The sequence below is a fragment of the Muscardinus avellanarius genome, assembly GCF_963383645.1.
Source record: "Muscardinus avellanarius genome assembly, chromosome: 10".
In the NCBI taxonomy this organism is placed as follows: Eukaryota; Metazoa; Chordata; class Mammalia; order Rodentia; family Gliridae; genus Muscardinus; species Muscardinus avellanarius.
The window spans coordinates 17112257-17128871 of record NC_137796.1 but is presented as its reverse complement, the minus strand read 5'-3'; the positions used below and the strand labels follow the sequence as shown (position 1 = coordinate 17128871).

Sequence of the window (16615 nt, the reverse complement as noted above, 5' to 3'; positions counted from 1 at the left end):
TCTACTAATTGTGCCCCACATTCCTCTCAGAGAAAGTCTCCAGTCTAATACTGAGATGGAGTTTGAGGAGTTGCCTGGCATTTTAAGGGATGCTTAAACTTACTTTTTTTTTTTTTTTTTTGCAGTACTGGGGATGGAACCCAGGGGCATTCTACCTTTGAGCTAGCTACACCCCCAGCCCTGTTTTTTTTTTTTTTTGTTTTGTTTTTTTAGTCTTGAAACGGTTTTACTGACTTGCAAAGGGCCTCACTAAGTAGCTGAGGCTGTCCAAGAACCATGATCCTTCTGTCTTATCCTCTTGAATGCTGGGATTACAGGTGCGCACCACCACACTTGGCTAAACTTACTTTCTATCCATCCCTCCTTTGCAGCTCCCTTTCACTCCATTTCTGGTCTGTGGAGCCCCAGATCCTGAGGATTCTGCAGTAGAAATCAGGTGGCTTCTTGGTTCTCCGCATGGCTGACTCGGGTCTTTGTGCTTTGCTAAGTCAGTTCACCCCCTGCCTGCTTCCCAGTTACCTGAATCTTACCACGTTGCTCTCTATCCCTTTCCCATGTTCGGGGATTGGGAAAGGAGCAGAGTGCGCTGTGTCCATGCAGTGGGCCAGAGTGGAGTGAGTGTCCCACCTGTCTCATTCCCCTGCGTCTCCAGAGGCATTGCTGTTCTCCATCTCACCCTCTTTCTCCTCTGCAGGCAACTGTCGGGGAATTTGGAAACTAGGTTCTCTAGCTACCATTTACTGGCTGGCTATGTTCAGGCAACTTACCATATCATGCTGCCCGTGAGCAGTTTTGAAAACTAAGGAAGAAATAACTTATATTCGTTTGTATGCTTTTCTTATTTCTTAGGGAGCACTATTCATAAGATGATCCTAGACCGGAAGTACATGGGTGTGTCTAGGCGGAAATGTATCGTGTGGGGTGTGGCCTTCTTGTCTGACGGCACTGTCATCAGTGTGGACTCTGCAGGGAAAGTGCAGTTCTGGGACTCAGCTACTGGGACGCTTGTCAAGAGCCATCTGGTCGCAAATGCTGATGTGCAGTCTATTGCTGTCGCTGCTGTGAGTATGGTCCCAGCTTTGAGTAGTTGATGCCATCCTGGGATGGTGAGTTGGTACCACCACACTGTTTCCTAATCCGGATGTTTTACTGGAGGGAAGTGAGGTTAGGGAAATGCACCTGAAAACCCACACCGTTTCATTGGTTAGAACTTAATTCTTCACCACGCATGGTGGCGCACGCTTGTAATCCCAGTACTTGGGGGGCTGAGACAGGAGGATTGTGCAGGTTCAAAGCCAGCCTCAGCTACTTAGTGAGGCTCTCAGCAACTTAGTGAGACTCTGTTTCCAAATAAAATATAAAATAGGTCTGGGAGTGTAGCCCAGAGGTAGAATGCCCCTGGGTTCCATCCTCAGCAGCGCAAAAAAAAAAAAAAAGAGCCGGGCGTGGTGGCGCACGCTTGTAATCCCCGCGCTTGGGAGGCAGAGACAGGAGGATTGCGCAGGTTCGAAGCCAGCCGCGCGCGCTGGCTTAGGAGACCCTGTTTCCAAATAAAAATGCAAAAATAGGTCTGGGAGTGTAGCCCAGAGGTAGAAGGGCTTCCAGGAACCCCAGTACCACAAAAAAAAAAAAGAGAGAGAAAAAAAGAACTTATTCTCTAAGCTGGGCACAGTGACACACATCTGTAATTCCAGGATTTGAGAGGCTGAGACAGGATGATTGTATGGTTGAGAGCAGCCTCACCAACTTGGGGAGACCCTGTTTCAAAATTAAAAAATAGCTAGCGTGGTGCACGCTTGTAATCCCATCATTTGGGAGGCAGAGACTAGAAGATTGTGGTTTGTGAACAGCCTCAGCTACTTAGCGAGACCCTTGGCGACTTAGTGAGACCCTGTTTCAAAAAATATAAAGAATCCGGGCATGGTGGTGCAGGCTTGTAATCCCAGCATTTGGGAGAATGAGACAGAGTTGCTCAGGTTCAAAGCTAGCCTCAGCTACTTAGTGAGGCCCTTTGCAACTCAGTGAAAACCTGTATCAAAATGAATAAAAAATAGGGCTGAGGGTGTAGCTTGGAGGTAGAATGCCTCCGGGTTCTATCCCCAGTACCATTAAATAAATAAATAAATAAATAAATAAATAAATAAATAAATAAATAAATATAAAAAGACTCCATCCCCAGTACCACACACACAAAAAAATAAATCCAAATAAGATAAAAAGACTAAGCCAGGCGTAGTGGTGCACCTTTGTAATCCCAGCATTTGGGAGGCTGAGACCAGAGTATCGCAGTTCACGGACAGCCTCAGCTACTTAGTGAGGCCCTCTGCAACTTAGACCCTGTTTCAAAATAAAGAATAAAAAAATAGGGCAGGAGATGTGGCTTGGAGGTCAAATGCCCCTGGATTCCATTCCCAGACCTGAAAAAAAAAAAAAAAAAAAAAAAAAAAAAAAAGACTAAAAAAGAGGAAAAGACTAAAAAATAGAAAAAATAGGACTGTGGGTATACCTTGGAAGTATAATACCCCTGTGTTCCATCCCCAATACGGCAACAATACAAAAAAATTAAATAAATAAATAAGAAGGCTGGGCGTGGTGGCGCACACTTGTAATCCCAGTATTAAGGAGGTGGAGACCAGAGGATTGTGGTTCATGGACAGCCTTAGCTACTTAATGAGTTCCTCTGCAATTCAGTGAGACCCTGTTTCAAAAATAAAAAACTAAGCCGGGCATGGGGGCGCACACTTGTAATCCCCGTGCTTGGGAGGTAGAGACAGAAGGATCGTGCAGGTTCAAAATCAGCCTCACTGGTTTAGGAAGCCCTGTTTCCAAATAAAAAAAATATAAAAAATAGGTCTGGGAGTATAGCCTGGAGGTAGAAGTGTTTCCAGGAACCCCAGCACCACCAAATGAATGAATGAATGACTAAAAAATAGGGTTGTGTGTGTAGCTCGGAGGTAGAATGTCCCTGGGTTCCATCCCCAGCACCACAAAAAGAAAAACATTAAAAAATAAAAAGAGAGGCGTGTAGCTCCATGTTAGAAAGCCCTTGGGTTCAATCCCCAGTACCACCAAAAAGAAAAGGAAAGAAGGAAGGAAGGAGGATCGCAGGTTCACAGCCAGCCTCAGGAACTTTGTGAGGCCCTTTGCAACTTACTGAGACCCTGTTGCCAAATAAAAAATAAAATAGGGCTGGGGATGTATCTCAGAGGTAGAATGCCCCTGGGTATAACCCCCGGTACCACACAAAAAAATAAGATAAAATAAAAATAAAAGGTCAGTCACTGCAGTGGTTTTCTCCAGGCATTTCCTTTCTCTAGTTAAGCCAGTCTGCTTGTAGATGAGGCTCGGTGGCCCAGAAGATTCTTGAAGTGTGGTTTCTCCTCTTTGTACACTGCTGTACAGCTTCCTATCTATTTGGGAACATATTTTTATTATTATATTATTTCACATTTTTTATTATTATTCCTATTTCAATAAGCCTTAAACAGATTGGTGCTGAACAAATGCCCTCTCTCAGTAATTCAGCAAGCATTAGGTCTTTTAGCAGTGAACCATGAAGAGTGACTTGGAGATGTGTGGGCCAGAGCCTTTCTTTTTACCTACTTAGTTTGAGTGTTATGTTCTCTAATTGTGGAGTCCAGTTTCTAGCATGAGGTTCACTTATACCTCCTCACTCGCTTATGGAATAGTCCTTCCTGTTTCACAGGTTTGCTGTAAGAACACTGTGACGTTACAGCACTAAAACATTTCGATATCACATGTGATCTCTAACACTGGTAAAAGTCGAACTGAATGGGAGAGATTCACCTATCAACATAATTTTTTTTGCTGGGCGTGGTGGCACATGCTTGTAATCCCCATGCTTGGGAGGCGGAGACAGGAGGATCACACAGATTCGAAGCCAGCCTCAGCTACTTAGTGAGGCTCTCAGCAACTTAGTGAGATCTGTTTTCAAATAAAATAGAAAATAGGTCTGGGAGTATAGCCCCGAGGTAGAAAGCCCCTGGGTTCCATCCCCAGTACCACAAATAAATAAACAATTTTTGATCCAAAGTAATTATAATTACGTATTTAGTACTGTTTAAACTGTAACTATTGTGTGATTGTAATTCTAGTACTTAGGAGGCTGAGAGAGGAGGTTCACAGGTTCACAACCAGCCTCAGCTACTTAGTGAGGCCCCTGCAACTTAGTGAGACCCTGTTTCAAAATAAGAAATAAAGTCTGAGGTGTAGCTCAGAGATGGAATGCCCCTGTGTTCAATCCCTAGTATTACCAAAAAAAATGTGTAACTAAAATATTGTATGGGTATGTCCTAGGATAAAAGAAGATGCATATTTACTGTTAACAAGCAATTTTGAAGATACGATGTTAAGGGGGAAATAAAACAATTTTTTTTTTTTTTTTTTTGGCTGGTCTGGGGATGGAACCCAGGGGCATTCGACCTCTGAGTTACACCCCCTGCCCTATCTTTTTTTAGTCTTTATTTTGAAACCAGGTCTCACTGAGTTGCAGAGGGCCTCACTAAGTAGCTGAGGCTGTCCGCGAACCACAATCCTCCGGTCTCAGCCTCCCGAATGCTGGGATTACAAGCGTGCGTCACCACGCCCGGCTTTAAAACAATTTCATAGTGTACTAAATATTACATAACAGGGTCTTGCTAACTTTCAGTTGCTGGCCTTGAACCTGGATTTGCCTGTCTTAGTCTCCCAAGTGCTGGGATTACAGGAATGTACCACGACACATCCAGCCTATCATTCTTTCCTCTTTTTTTTTTTTTTTTTTTTTGGTACTGTGAATTGAACCCAGGGGTTTTCTACCTCTGAGCTCTATCCCCATCCCTATTTTTTGTTTTTTAATCTGAACACCAGGTTTCAATCCAGGTGTGGTGGTGCATGCTTATAATCACGGTACTTGGGAGGCACAAACAGGAGGGTCACAGGTTGTAGACCAAACTCAGCAACCTCGTCAGACCCTGATTCAAAACAAGATATGCAAAATAGGGCTGGGTATGTAGTTTGAAGACAGAATGCCTTTCAATTCAATCTTTAGTACCAAAGAAAGAAAAAAGAATGAGAGAAAGAAAGGAAGGAACGAGCGAACGGACGAACGAACGGACTGACTCGTTAAGTTGCTGAGGCTGGCTTCTTGAGATCCTCCTGTCTTAGCCTCCTGAGTACTTGAATTACAGGTGCGCGCCACCACACCTGGCTTGTCATTACTATTGTTTTTCCCCCCAGTAGTGAGGATGGAACCCAGGGGCATTCTACCTCTGAGCTACAATCCCAACCTTGTTTATTTGTTTTATTATCATTATTATTTGTGTGTGTGTGTGGTGCTAGGGATTGAACCCAGGGGCATCTACCTCTGAGCTATACTCCCAACTCTATTTTTTAAATATTTATTTATTTATTTATTTTTGTGATATTGAAGATGGAACCCAGCGGTATTTTACCTCTGAGTGACAGCCCCAGCCCTATTTTTTATTCTTTATTTTTTAAAACAGGGTCTCACTAAGTTGTGGACTGCCTCACTAAGTAGCTGAGGCTGTCTGCGAACCGCGATCCTCCAGTCTCAGCCTCCCGAATGCTGGGATTACAAGCATGCACCACCACGCCCAGCTGCACCGTGCTCTATTTTTAATCTTTATTTTGAAACAGGGTCTCACTAATTTGCAGAAGGCTTCACTAATTAGCTGAGGATGGCCAAACCTGTGCTACTCCTATCTTAGCCTCCCAGTACTGAGATGATAAGCATACACCACAGTGCCCGGCTTTTTCTTTACTATTTTTGTTGTGTTGTGACTCAGGGTTTTTGTTTGTTTGTTTACTTTTTTATGAATTCAACAAATACTTTTTCTAGTTTCAAGTAATGAAACTAATGCATTTTCTTAGTAATATCTTTTATCATGTTAAATATTCCTTTGAAGAATATGGTATGGATTTCTTTGTTTAGGTCATCTTTTTTTGTGTGTGTGTGGTACTGGGGGTGGAACCCAGGGGCTTTTCTACCTCTGGGCTATACTCCCAGACCTGTCTTTATACTTTATTTGGAAAAAGGGTTTCACTAAGTAGCTGAGGCTGGCTTTGAACTTGCACGATCTTCCTGTCTCGGCCTCCCAAGTGCGGGGATTACAAGCGTGCGCCGCCATGCCCGGTGCTTTAGATCACCTTTTACATGGTTTCGAAGAATTAAAATTTTTCCTCAGATGAAGTCTAGCAGCATACTTCTTGTTTAATTTTTTCTTAGGCATTTTATCTCATATCTTTTGTAATGATCTCTGTTTGTTATAGAGTTGTGTGTTGCTTAATGACAGACACATTCTGAAAAATGCATTGTGAGGTGATTTGTTGTTGTTATTGTTACTGGAGATTGAATCCAAAGGCATTCTATCTTTGAGCTACAACCCCAGCCCTATTTTATTACTTTTAAAAAAAATTTTTTTTATTTTGAAACAGGGTCTCACTGAGTTGCAAAGGGCCTCACTAAGTAGCTGAGGCTGACTGTGAACCTGCAATCCTCCTGCCTCAACCTCCCAAGTACTGAGATTACAAGCATGTGCCACCACACCCAGCTTGTTAGGTGTTTTTGGCTTTGCATGGACATCATAGGGGAGTATACGGACAAAAACTTGCAATAGGGTAAAGCCTTCCTCAGAACACACCTGGTGTACATAATTATACATACTAAAGTTTTCCCTACTGGTGATGCCGGTTTCTTTATTTTCTTGGGAGGGCATTGGGTATTGATCCCAGGGGCATTCTACCTCCAAGCTACATCTCCAGCCCAATTTATTTTTATTTTTATTATTTATTTATTTATTTATTGTGGTACTAAGAATTGAACCCAGGGACATTATGCCTCTTTTTTTTTTTTTTTTTGGTGGTACTGGGGTTCCTGGAAGCCCTTCTTCCTCCGGGCTATACTCCCAGACCTATTTTATATTTTTGAAACAGGGTCTCTTAACGCCAGCGCGGCTGGCTTCGAACCTGCGCGATCCTCCTGTCTCCGCCTCCCAAGCGCGGGGATTACAAGCGTGCGCCACCACGCCCGGCCGACATTATGCCTCTGAGCTACAGCCCCAAACCAATTTTTATTATTTGGAAACAAGGTCTCACCAGGTTGATGAGAGTCTCACTACTTGCTGAGGCTGTCCTCGAACCCACGATCCTCCTGTCTCAGTCTCCCAAGCACTAGGATTGCAAGCATGCTTCACCATGCCTGGCTCTTTATTTTTATTTTTAAACATGGTCTCACCAGGTTGATGAAAGTCTCACTACTTGCTGAGGCTGTCCTCAAACCTGCCACCCTCCTGTGTCAGCCTCCCACGTACTGGGATTATAGGCATGCGCCAACATGCCCAGCCCCTCATGTTTCCTTATATTAGCATCACCACAAACATGTGAGTGATGTTCTGTGTCACAGTGTTTTGAGGGCTATGATGTCACTAGGTGAGAGGAATTGCAGCTCTGTTGTAATTTTATGTAATCATCTTAAATACAGCCAGTGGTTGACTGAAACATGCAGCGTGTACCCATACCTAAAACTTAACAGTCACAGGTACTGATGGTAGGGTCCTATTATTACCTATTTCTGGCTCCTTTGGTGGACTTGTTAGTTTCCAGAGAAAAAAGACCCCTGGAACCTCTATAATTCTGGGCACAGGTTTCCCCCTAACTTGCCCAGGCAGAAAAACTCAGGGAATATTTTAACATCTGAACTCTGCTTTGTTGTCATGTATCTTCCTCATGGTTTAATTTCACAGCAAGAAGACAGTTTTGTGGTGGGCACAGCCGAAGGCACAGTATTCCATTTTCAGCTGCTCCCTGTGACTTCCAGCAGCAGTGAGAAACAGTGGGTGCGGACGAAACCATTCCAGCACCACACTCACGATGTGCGTGCCGTGGCCCACAGCCCCACGGCACTGATATCCGGAGGTGGGTCCGCTCCCAGCCAGGCTGCTGCTGCACCCCGCCTCGTCCTGGTTGTTTTCATCCGGGACTTCTCATTCTACATATCCTCTCCTCTGCCTTTTCCCCAGGGACCGACACTCACCTAGTCATCCGACCTCTCATGGAGAAGGTGGAGGTAAAGAATTACGATGCTGCTCTCCGGAAAATCACCTTTCCCCATGTAAGTGGCACCTCACACCCTCCTGATTTTCCTCATCTATTTATCCCTCTGCCCTGTAGGTTCTAAACGGGGCTCATACTTCCTGTGCACTCTTGTAGATGTTTCTCTTGTTACTTTCTACATTGTTTTGTTTCTGGGGCAAGTCTCCTGCAAAGACATTTGGAATATCTCCTGCAGTTCATTTTCTGGGAAAATCATTTTTTCTTCCGAGTAATTGTGGTTGATTGGATTTTCCCCCAGGACTGGGGATTGAAACCAGGGGCACTCTACCTCCGAGCTCCACCCTCAGCCCTATTTTTTATTCTTTATTTTGAAACTGGGTCTCACCCAATTGTGGCGTATGTGATGTTTTTGTTAGTTCGTTTTTAGAAGGTGGGCTGTATTATTTTGAATGGAAACAGGAAAATGTAGGCTTACAATGTCCTTTTGTAGGTATATGATGTCATCTTTACAACTTAGTGGCCCTTTTTTCTTATATATGCTTCTGAGTTCCATTCACCAATAACCTTTTTTTTTTTTTTTTAATTGCGGTACTGGGGGTGGAACCCAGGGGCATTCTATACCCCTATCCCTATTTTTTAGTCTTTATTTCGAAACAGGGTCTCACTGAGTTGCAGAGGAGGGCCTCACTAAGTAACTGAGTCTGTCTGTAAACTGTGATCGTCCTGTCTCAGCCTCCCAAATACTGGGATTACAAGCATGCACCACCACACCCAGGGGCATTCTACCTCCAAACTACACTCCCAGCCCTATTTTATATTCTTTATTTTGAAACAGGGTCTCACTGAGTTGCAAAGGGCTCCCCTAAACAGCTGAGGCTGTCTGTGAACTATGATCTTCCTGACTCAGCCTCCCGGATGCTTGGTTTTCAAGCGTGCACCACCACACCCAGCTAGCCTTTTTTTTTCTTTCCTTTCTTTTTTTTTTTTTTTCTTTTTTTCTTGTGTGTGTGTGTGTGTGTGTGTGTGTGTGTGTGTGTGTGTGTGTGTTACTGAAGATTGAAACCTGGGGCATTCTACCTCCAAGCTACAAGCTACAACCCAGCCCTATCTTACTTTTACTCTAAAACAGGGTCTCCCTAAGTTGATGAGTCTTACTACTTGCTGAGACTGTCCTTGAATCTGAGATGTTCCTGTCTCAGCCTCCCAAGTACTGGGATTATGGGGTTGTAGGTGTGCCCCACCACCCCCTGCTCACCAATAACCTTTCTAGGTCTACCTCATTATTTTTATATATATCTATACACACATACCATTATTGAGATATATTTGGTACTCCAGTACCCTCCAACCCAATTATCTGTTTATCTATCTATCTAAACTCATATAAAACACATATATACTTATATGAATTTATTTATTTGTATTTTTTGTAGTACTGGGGATGGAACCAAAGGGCATTTTTCCTTTGAGCTATACTCCTAGATTTAGTTTTTATTTGGAAAGAAGGTCTCATTAAGTAGCTGAAGCTGGCCACATCCTGGGCTTCTATGGTCTCAGACTCTCAAGTACTGGGATTACAAGCATGTGGCCACCTTGCCTGAATTATATAAGTTTATGGGGTCAGACCTAGGCCTTACTATCTCCTGAGTTGAGTCACCACTTTGTCTATGCGGCCACTGTCCTAATTTGGATCAGGGTTGCTTCTTGCCTGGATTCCTTTATAGGAGCTTCTGTAATGATCTTTTTATGTCCATTTCTGTCATTCTATCCTATTCTTCATAGGTCTGTTTAAGAAACCGCTCTGTCCATTGCTGCATGCTTAAAAGCTTGGTTAGCTAGGTAATGTATTGCATGCTTATAATCCCAATACTTGGGAGGCTGAGACAGAAGGATTGCAGATTTGGAGACCTTAGGCAACTTAGTGAGATCCTATTTCAAAATAGGCCTGCTGGTGCAGGTCAGAGAGAGAAGGCCCCTGCATTCAGTCTCCAGCACCATGTACACAAGCCTGTGGTTGCCTGTTGAATGCAGCATAGAGACCTAATTCTTTAGCATGGCATCCTGAACATGTCTTGATCTTGGACTGGTCTTTCAGCTTCTTTTCTGTCTTTTCAATCACTTGTAGCGCCCTGCCCCACCCAGTCCAGCCATTGTCCTTCCTTAGAACATCTGCCCTGTCTACTCTAGACTCCTGTCTCTCCTAATTGTCTAATTATGTGTTTATGTATGTACATATTTATGTATTCTGGTGTGAGGATTTTGTTTGTTATTGTACAAGGGATGGACCGTGGACCATTCTGCCTCTGAATTATACCCCCAGCCCTTTTTAAAATTTTTATTGAAACCGAGTCTCACTAAGTTTCTGAGGCTGGCTTCAAACCTGTTATCCTTCTATCTCAGCATCCTAAGTGCTGGGATTACAGCCATGTGCTCCCGTGCCTGGATAGTGCTAGGGATTTTACCCCGGGCCAGTCTACCATTGAGCTCTGTCCCCTAGTCCTTTTTATTTTGAGACAGGGTCTCACTGACTTGTTCAGGCAGACCTCCAACTCCCTGTCTTAACTTCAGCCTCCTGAGTAGCTGGGATTGTAGGAAGGTACTACCATGCAGGCTGCAATTGCTTTCTTTCTTTTCTTTTTTTCTTTTTTTTTTTTTTTTTTTTTTTTGCGGGTCTGGGGAACCAAGGGGCATTTGACCTCCGACCTACACCCCCTACCCTATTTTATTTATTTATTTATTATTATTTTTTTTTTTTTGCGGGTCTGGGGATGGAACCCAGGGGCATTTGACCTCCGGGCTACACCCCCTGCCCTATTTTTTATTCTTTATTTTGAAACCGGGTCTCACTGAGTTGCAGAGGGCCTCACTAAGTAGCTGAGGCTGTCCGCGAACCGCGATCCTCCAGGTCTCAGCCTCCTGAATGCTGGGATTACAAGCATGCACCACCACGCCCGGCTCTATTTTTTTAAATTTATTTTGAAACCAGGGCCTCACTAAGTAGCTGAGGCTGTCCGCGAACCACGATCCTCCAGTCTCAGCCTCCCAAATGCTGGGATTACAAGCGTGCACCACCATGCCCGGCTTGCGATTGCTTTCTTCCCTTTAGACTAAAAGCTTCTTGAGAGCAGTTGTTTTTAGTCACTGTTTTCTCAGATCCTAGGACAGTGCCTGGCCTGGTAGTACCTAGGAAATGGTTACCAAGTAAATGGATTTTAGCAGTTAAAACAAGCTAAAAGGTTGCTGCTGTATCTAGTACAGAGGCAGAGATGGCCCTGGCCTATTTATAACTTTTCAATTTCTGGACACAGCGACGTCTCATTTCCTGTTCTAAAAGGAGACAGCTTCTCCTCTTCCAGTTTGCTCATCACTTGGAACTTTGGCGGCTGGGATCCACAGTTGCAACAGGTAAGATGGGAAAAAAAGTTTTTCAAGAAGAAAACATTGTAGAAAGCATACCAATCAGAATGACAGTTGATATTCTGCTTAGAGAAAAAGTAGCCTCTTCTGTATGCATGGGAACCTATGGTTTTCCCCACAAGACAAACAAAAAACAGCAAACTACTTATTTAGTGTTGAAATCTTTTTAGTGTGTGGTACTAGGGATTGAGCCCGGGAACATTCTACCTCTGAGCTACATCCCCAGCTCTATTTTTATTTGAAACACGGTCTCATTAGGTTGATGAGAGTCTCACTACTTACTGAGGCTGTCCTTGAACCAGCAATCCTCCTGTCTTAAGCCTCCCAAGTACTAGGATTACAAGCATGTGCCACCACGCACAGCCTTAGAGTGTAGAAATCTTTTTCAGAATACTGGATCATCTCCTTTTGTATGTGTGTGTATGTGGACCTGGTGATGACACCCAGAGGCATCCTACCCCTAAGATACTCTCCTAGCCCAGTTTTTTTTGTGTGTGTGTGTGTGTGTGTGTGGTGCTGGGGCTTGAACCCTGAAGCCTTTTACTTTCAAGCTATATCCCCAGTACCATTTTATTTCTTACTTAGAATCAGGGTCTTGCTAAGTTGATGCAAGTCTCACTACTTGTTGGAGCTGTCTTCCAACCTGCAATCCTCCTGTCTCAGACTCCCAAATATAGGAATTACAGACATGTGCCACCATGACCGGCTCTTTTTTTATTTTTTATTTTTTGGTGGCACTGGGGGTGGAACCCAGAGGGTTTCTACCTCTGGGCTATACTCCCAGACCAATTTATACTTTAAGTTGCTGAGCGCCTCACCGAGTAGCTGAGGCTGGCTTCGAACTTGTGGGATCCTTCTATCTCAGCCTTCCAGGCACTGGGATTACAAGGGTGTGCCACCATGCCCGGCTAATTTTTTTTTTTTTTTAATAAGGTCTAGATAGATTTACGAGCTTCACTACTTACTGAGGCTGTCTTCAACCTGTGATCCTTCTGTCTCAATCTCCCAAGTACTGGGATTACAGGCATATGCCGCCATGCCTGGCTGTGTCATCTCCTAAGACTCTAAGACTAACTTCTGTACAATAGAATGCAGAGTGTAGTTGAGGTAAAAGGTGAAGAGTCATGGTTTACCTTAGCTTGACTGAGATTGAAGCAATCTATTGAAAAATTACATGATATATTGATAGGTAGTGACAATCCTGCCTGAAAATAAGGTCACATAGATTTTGCTAGAATGACAACATGGTCGTTTTTCTTTTTTCTTTCTTTCTTTTTTTTTGGTACTGGGGATAGAACTTGGTGTGTGCTGAGGCTGACCTCGAACCTCTTATCTTATTGTCTTAGCCTCCCAGGTATTAGAATAACAAGCTTGGACCACTGTGCCCGGCTCTGGTGTTAATTTTTGTGACCTCTAAGGAAATGTTTGAATCCTCTTGTTTAGAATGGCTACACAAACTCTACTTCTACCTAACAGCATGCCTCACTGGGGTAGAGCTTCAGAAATATGGTGACTCATTATAGAAGTACTTACAGCTATTCTTTTTATATTCCTCCACCCCCAAACTGTATACTTACAAAGGTCAAGATATTTTTCTGATTTCCCACTGGTAGAGAGTCCGTTGTACTAAAGACTGACCTTTCTTTTTTGGCCCTTTTTGTTTTTTATTTTTGATACAGAATCTTGCTAGGTTGCTGAAAATCTCATAGTCTTGCAAAGTTGCTGAGGCTGGTTTTGAACTACAATCCTTGTGTCTCATTCCTCATCCTCTCAAATATTGGGGATATAGGCATGCACCATTACACCTGGCCAAGACTGACATCTTTTTGTTGTTGTTGTTGTTTTGTGGTACTGGAGATTGAACCCAGAGGCATCCGACCTCCGAGCTACACCCCCAGCCTGATTTTATTTCTTACATGGAAACAGGGTCTCACTAATTTGTGGAGGGCTTCACTAAGTTATCCGGGCTGGCTTCCAGCCTGTGATCCTTCTTTCTTAGCCTCCCAAGCATGTGCCACTACACTGGGAAATGAATGAGCTCTAGGCCATTCAACCACAGAGCCACATTCCCATTCCAATTTTAATTTTTTATTTTGAAATAGGATCTTACTAAGTTGTGAAGGCCCTCACTAAGTTGCTGAGGCTGGCTTTGAACCTGTGATCTGCCTATCTCAGCCTCCATACCACGACTGACTTTTTATTATTATTTATTTATTCATTTACTTATTTTGTAGTAATGTGGTTTGAACCCAGTGGCATTTTACCACTGAGCTACACCCTCATCCTTATTTTATTTTTTACTTTGATATAGGGACTCACTAAGTTGCGGAGGGCCTCACTAAGTAGTTGAGGCTGCCCACAAACCTTCTATCTTCCTATCTCAGCCTCCCAAGTACTGGGAATACAAGCGTGTGCCACCACGCCAAGCTTACTTACTTTGTTTTGTGCCATCACACCTGGCTCAAGACTGAGTTTTAGAAGAAAAAATGTACAAATAATCTTTCTTTGATAAGAAAAAACCCAGACATATTTTTTTGTTTCAGGAAAAAATGGGGATACACTTCCACTCTCTAAAAATGCAGATTATTTACTTCACCTCAAGGCAAAGGTAAGGAAGGTTTAGGCTCTGAAACAGAACATTTTCTCATTCTAAATTTTGTGGATTACTTAGTTCACATCATACTGCATACATTCTAATACCATTTGACTGAGGGACTGTGACATCGGACGTGGGTTTCCTGTGATTAGAAGGTGGGCATTCAAAATTTGTCAAGTGAATGCATACAAGATTTTTTTTGTGTGTGTGGTACTGGGGATGGAACCTAGGGGCATTCTATCTCTGAGCTACACCCTCAGCCGTATTTTTTATTTTGAAACAGGGTCTCATTGAGTTGCAAAGAGCTTCACTAAGTAGCTGAGTCTGTCTGGGAACCGAGATCTTCCTTTCTCAGCCTCTCAAATGCAGGAATTACAAATGTGCTTCACCCTGCTTGGCTTGTTTTTTCTTCTTTTAATATTGTTATGAAAGGGTCATGCAGGTCTAGGGATGAACCGAGGGGCATTCCACCTCTGAGCTACACTCCCTGCCCTATTTTTTATTCTTTATTTTGAAACTGGGTCTTGCTGAGTTGCAGAGGGCATCACTAAGTATCTGAGGCTGTCCACGAACTGCAGTCCTCTGGTCTCAGCCTCCCAGATGCTGAATTACAAACGTGCGCCACCACGCCCGCAACAAGCCCTTTTTAATCCCCCATATAATCTCCCTTCTACAACTCCCCTCTACAGAGATAAACACTGCCCGGAATTTCAGAAAAGAATCTCCACATGAATGTGTGGATATTTAGCCTTTTTATGTAAATAGAATTATATCATACAAATTGCTTATATATATATATATATATATTTTTTTTTTTTTTTTTTTTTTTTTTTTTGGTGGTACTGGGGTTCCTGGAAGCCCTTCTATCTCCGGGCTACACTCCCAGACCTATTTTTACATTTTTATTTGGAAACAGGGTCTCCTAAGCCAGCGCGCGCGGCTAGCTTCGAACCTGCGCGATCCTCCTGTCTCTGCCTCCCAAGCGTGGGGATTACAAGCGTGCACCACCACGCCCGGCTAAATTGCTTATATTTTTTAAAACAATCCTTAGCCACACAAATATTTGTGAATATAGTCTCACTGTAAAGAACTCAAGGGTGTCCTAGTTTTTATGTTTTTGCCTCTTTGTTCTCCTCTCCTGACATTATTAAATGATTACTATGTAGCCTGTCTTCCAGATATTTTTGGTTTGTGTGTGTATGATATTTATGTATTAAGAAATAATTTTCTTTTTTGAAATTTTAAATTTAATCTTATTTTCTACTCTTTTTATTTCACTTGTTATTTCTTAGAATTCCTTTTTTTGTGTGTGTGGTATTGGGGATGGAACCCAGGGGCATTCTACTTCCGAGCTACACCCCTGCCCTATTTTTTATTCTTTATTTGGAAACAGGGTCTCACTGAGTTGCAAAGGGCCTCACTAAGTAGCTGAGGCTGGCTTCGATCCTGCGCGATCCTCCTGTCTCAGCCTCCTAAGTGCCGGGATGACAAGCGTGCGCCACCACGCTCGGCTACACCCTTAGAGTTCTTTAAAAGAGATTGTCATAAGCAAAACAGAATTGGTGCTCCCCATCACCTCGCCTCCCAAGCTTTTTGCACTCCATGCTTCCCTGCTCAGATTTCCTGTGTGAGGGTGTATTATGATGCTATCTGTGAATTACTCAAAGGGCTGAGATAAGCGCGCAGTTTCCGAAGACCCTCATTCTTGGATGTGTGCGTGTCAGGCCGTGTGCGCCTGTTTGTGGGAATGTCTAGAGCAACACGAGCATGAGGAGCCCCGTTGGAGCCTCGTCCTCAGGTGCCGTGCTCTCAGTGCTGCTTCCTTCTTCTTCCAGGGCCCTGAGAACATTATTTGCAGCTGTATCTCCCCGTGTGGAAGTTGGGTGGCCTATTCCACAGTGTCTCGGGTTTATCTATATCGGCTGAAGTATGAACGTGGCAACATAAGCCTTCAAAGGGTAAGCGATAGCCCAGTGTGTGGTCACACAAGGAGAACCGTCCTCTCCGTGCCATTTCCTGTTGGGTGGAATGAGTTGGTCAAGAGTCTTTGCTCAGTGAAACAATGTGTGGAGGCAGCTGTTAGAACCCCCCCTCTCCCCAAGTACTGGGGGTGGAACCCCGGGCATTCCACCTCTGAGCTACCCCCCTGGCCCTATTTTTTATTCTTTATTTTGAAACAGGGTCCCACTGAGTTGCGGAGGCTGTCTGCAAACCGCAGTCCTCCTGTCTACACCTCCCAACTGCTGGGATTACAAGCATGCGCCACCACGCCCAGCTGAAAACGGTCTTTTTTATTTCCATTTTGAATAGACTGTGTTTTGAGAGGGGATAGGGAAATGCCAAGAGTAATGGTAACGCTTAGGCTTTTCTGCTTAGTTTTTTTTTTTATTTCTAACTTGGTCATTTTCATGGTAGGAAATTGAGCATTTACTGTGGTCCTGTGGGTTTCGGGAGGCGTGCCAGTGTTCCAGGCCCTTGGTGGGTGGCCTGCTCAGAGGCGGGGCGTGTTGATGGGGTGTCAGGCTGGCT

The 16615-nt window shown here is 43.7% G+C and overlaps 1 protein-coding gene across 1 annotated transcript in view; it reads left to right on the top strand.

The window, feature by feature from the left end:
* Positions 1–16615, top strand: part of UTP4 (UTP4 small subunit processome component) — a gene marked incomplete at both ends in the record, with an annotated part of 45166 nt that overhangs the window by 12681 nt on the left and 15870 nt on the right. The window contains 6 exon segments of the mRNA XM_080702928.1: positions 850–1061; positions 7764–7935; positions 8040–8131; positions 11382–11478; positions 14034–14098; positions 15922–16044. Coding sequence (XP_080559054.1) covers positions 850–1061; positions 7764–7935; positions 8040–8131; positions 11382–11478; positions 14034–14098; positions 15922–16044 — 761 coding nt within the window.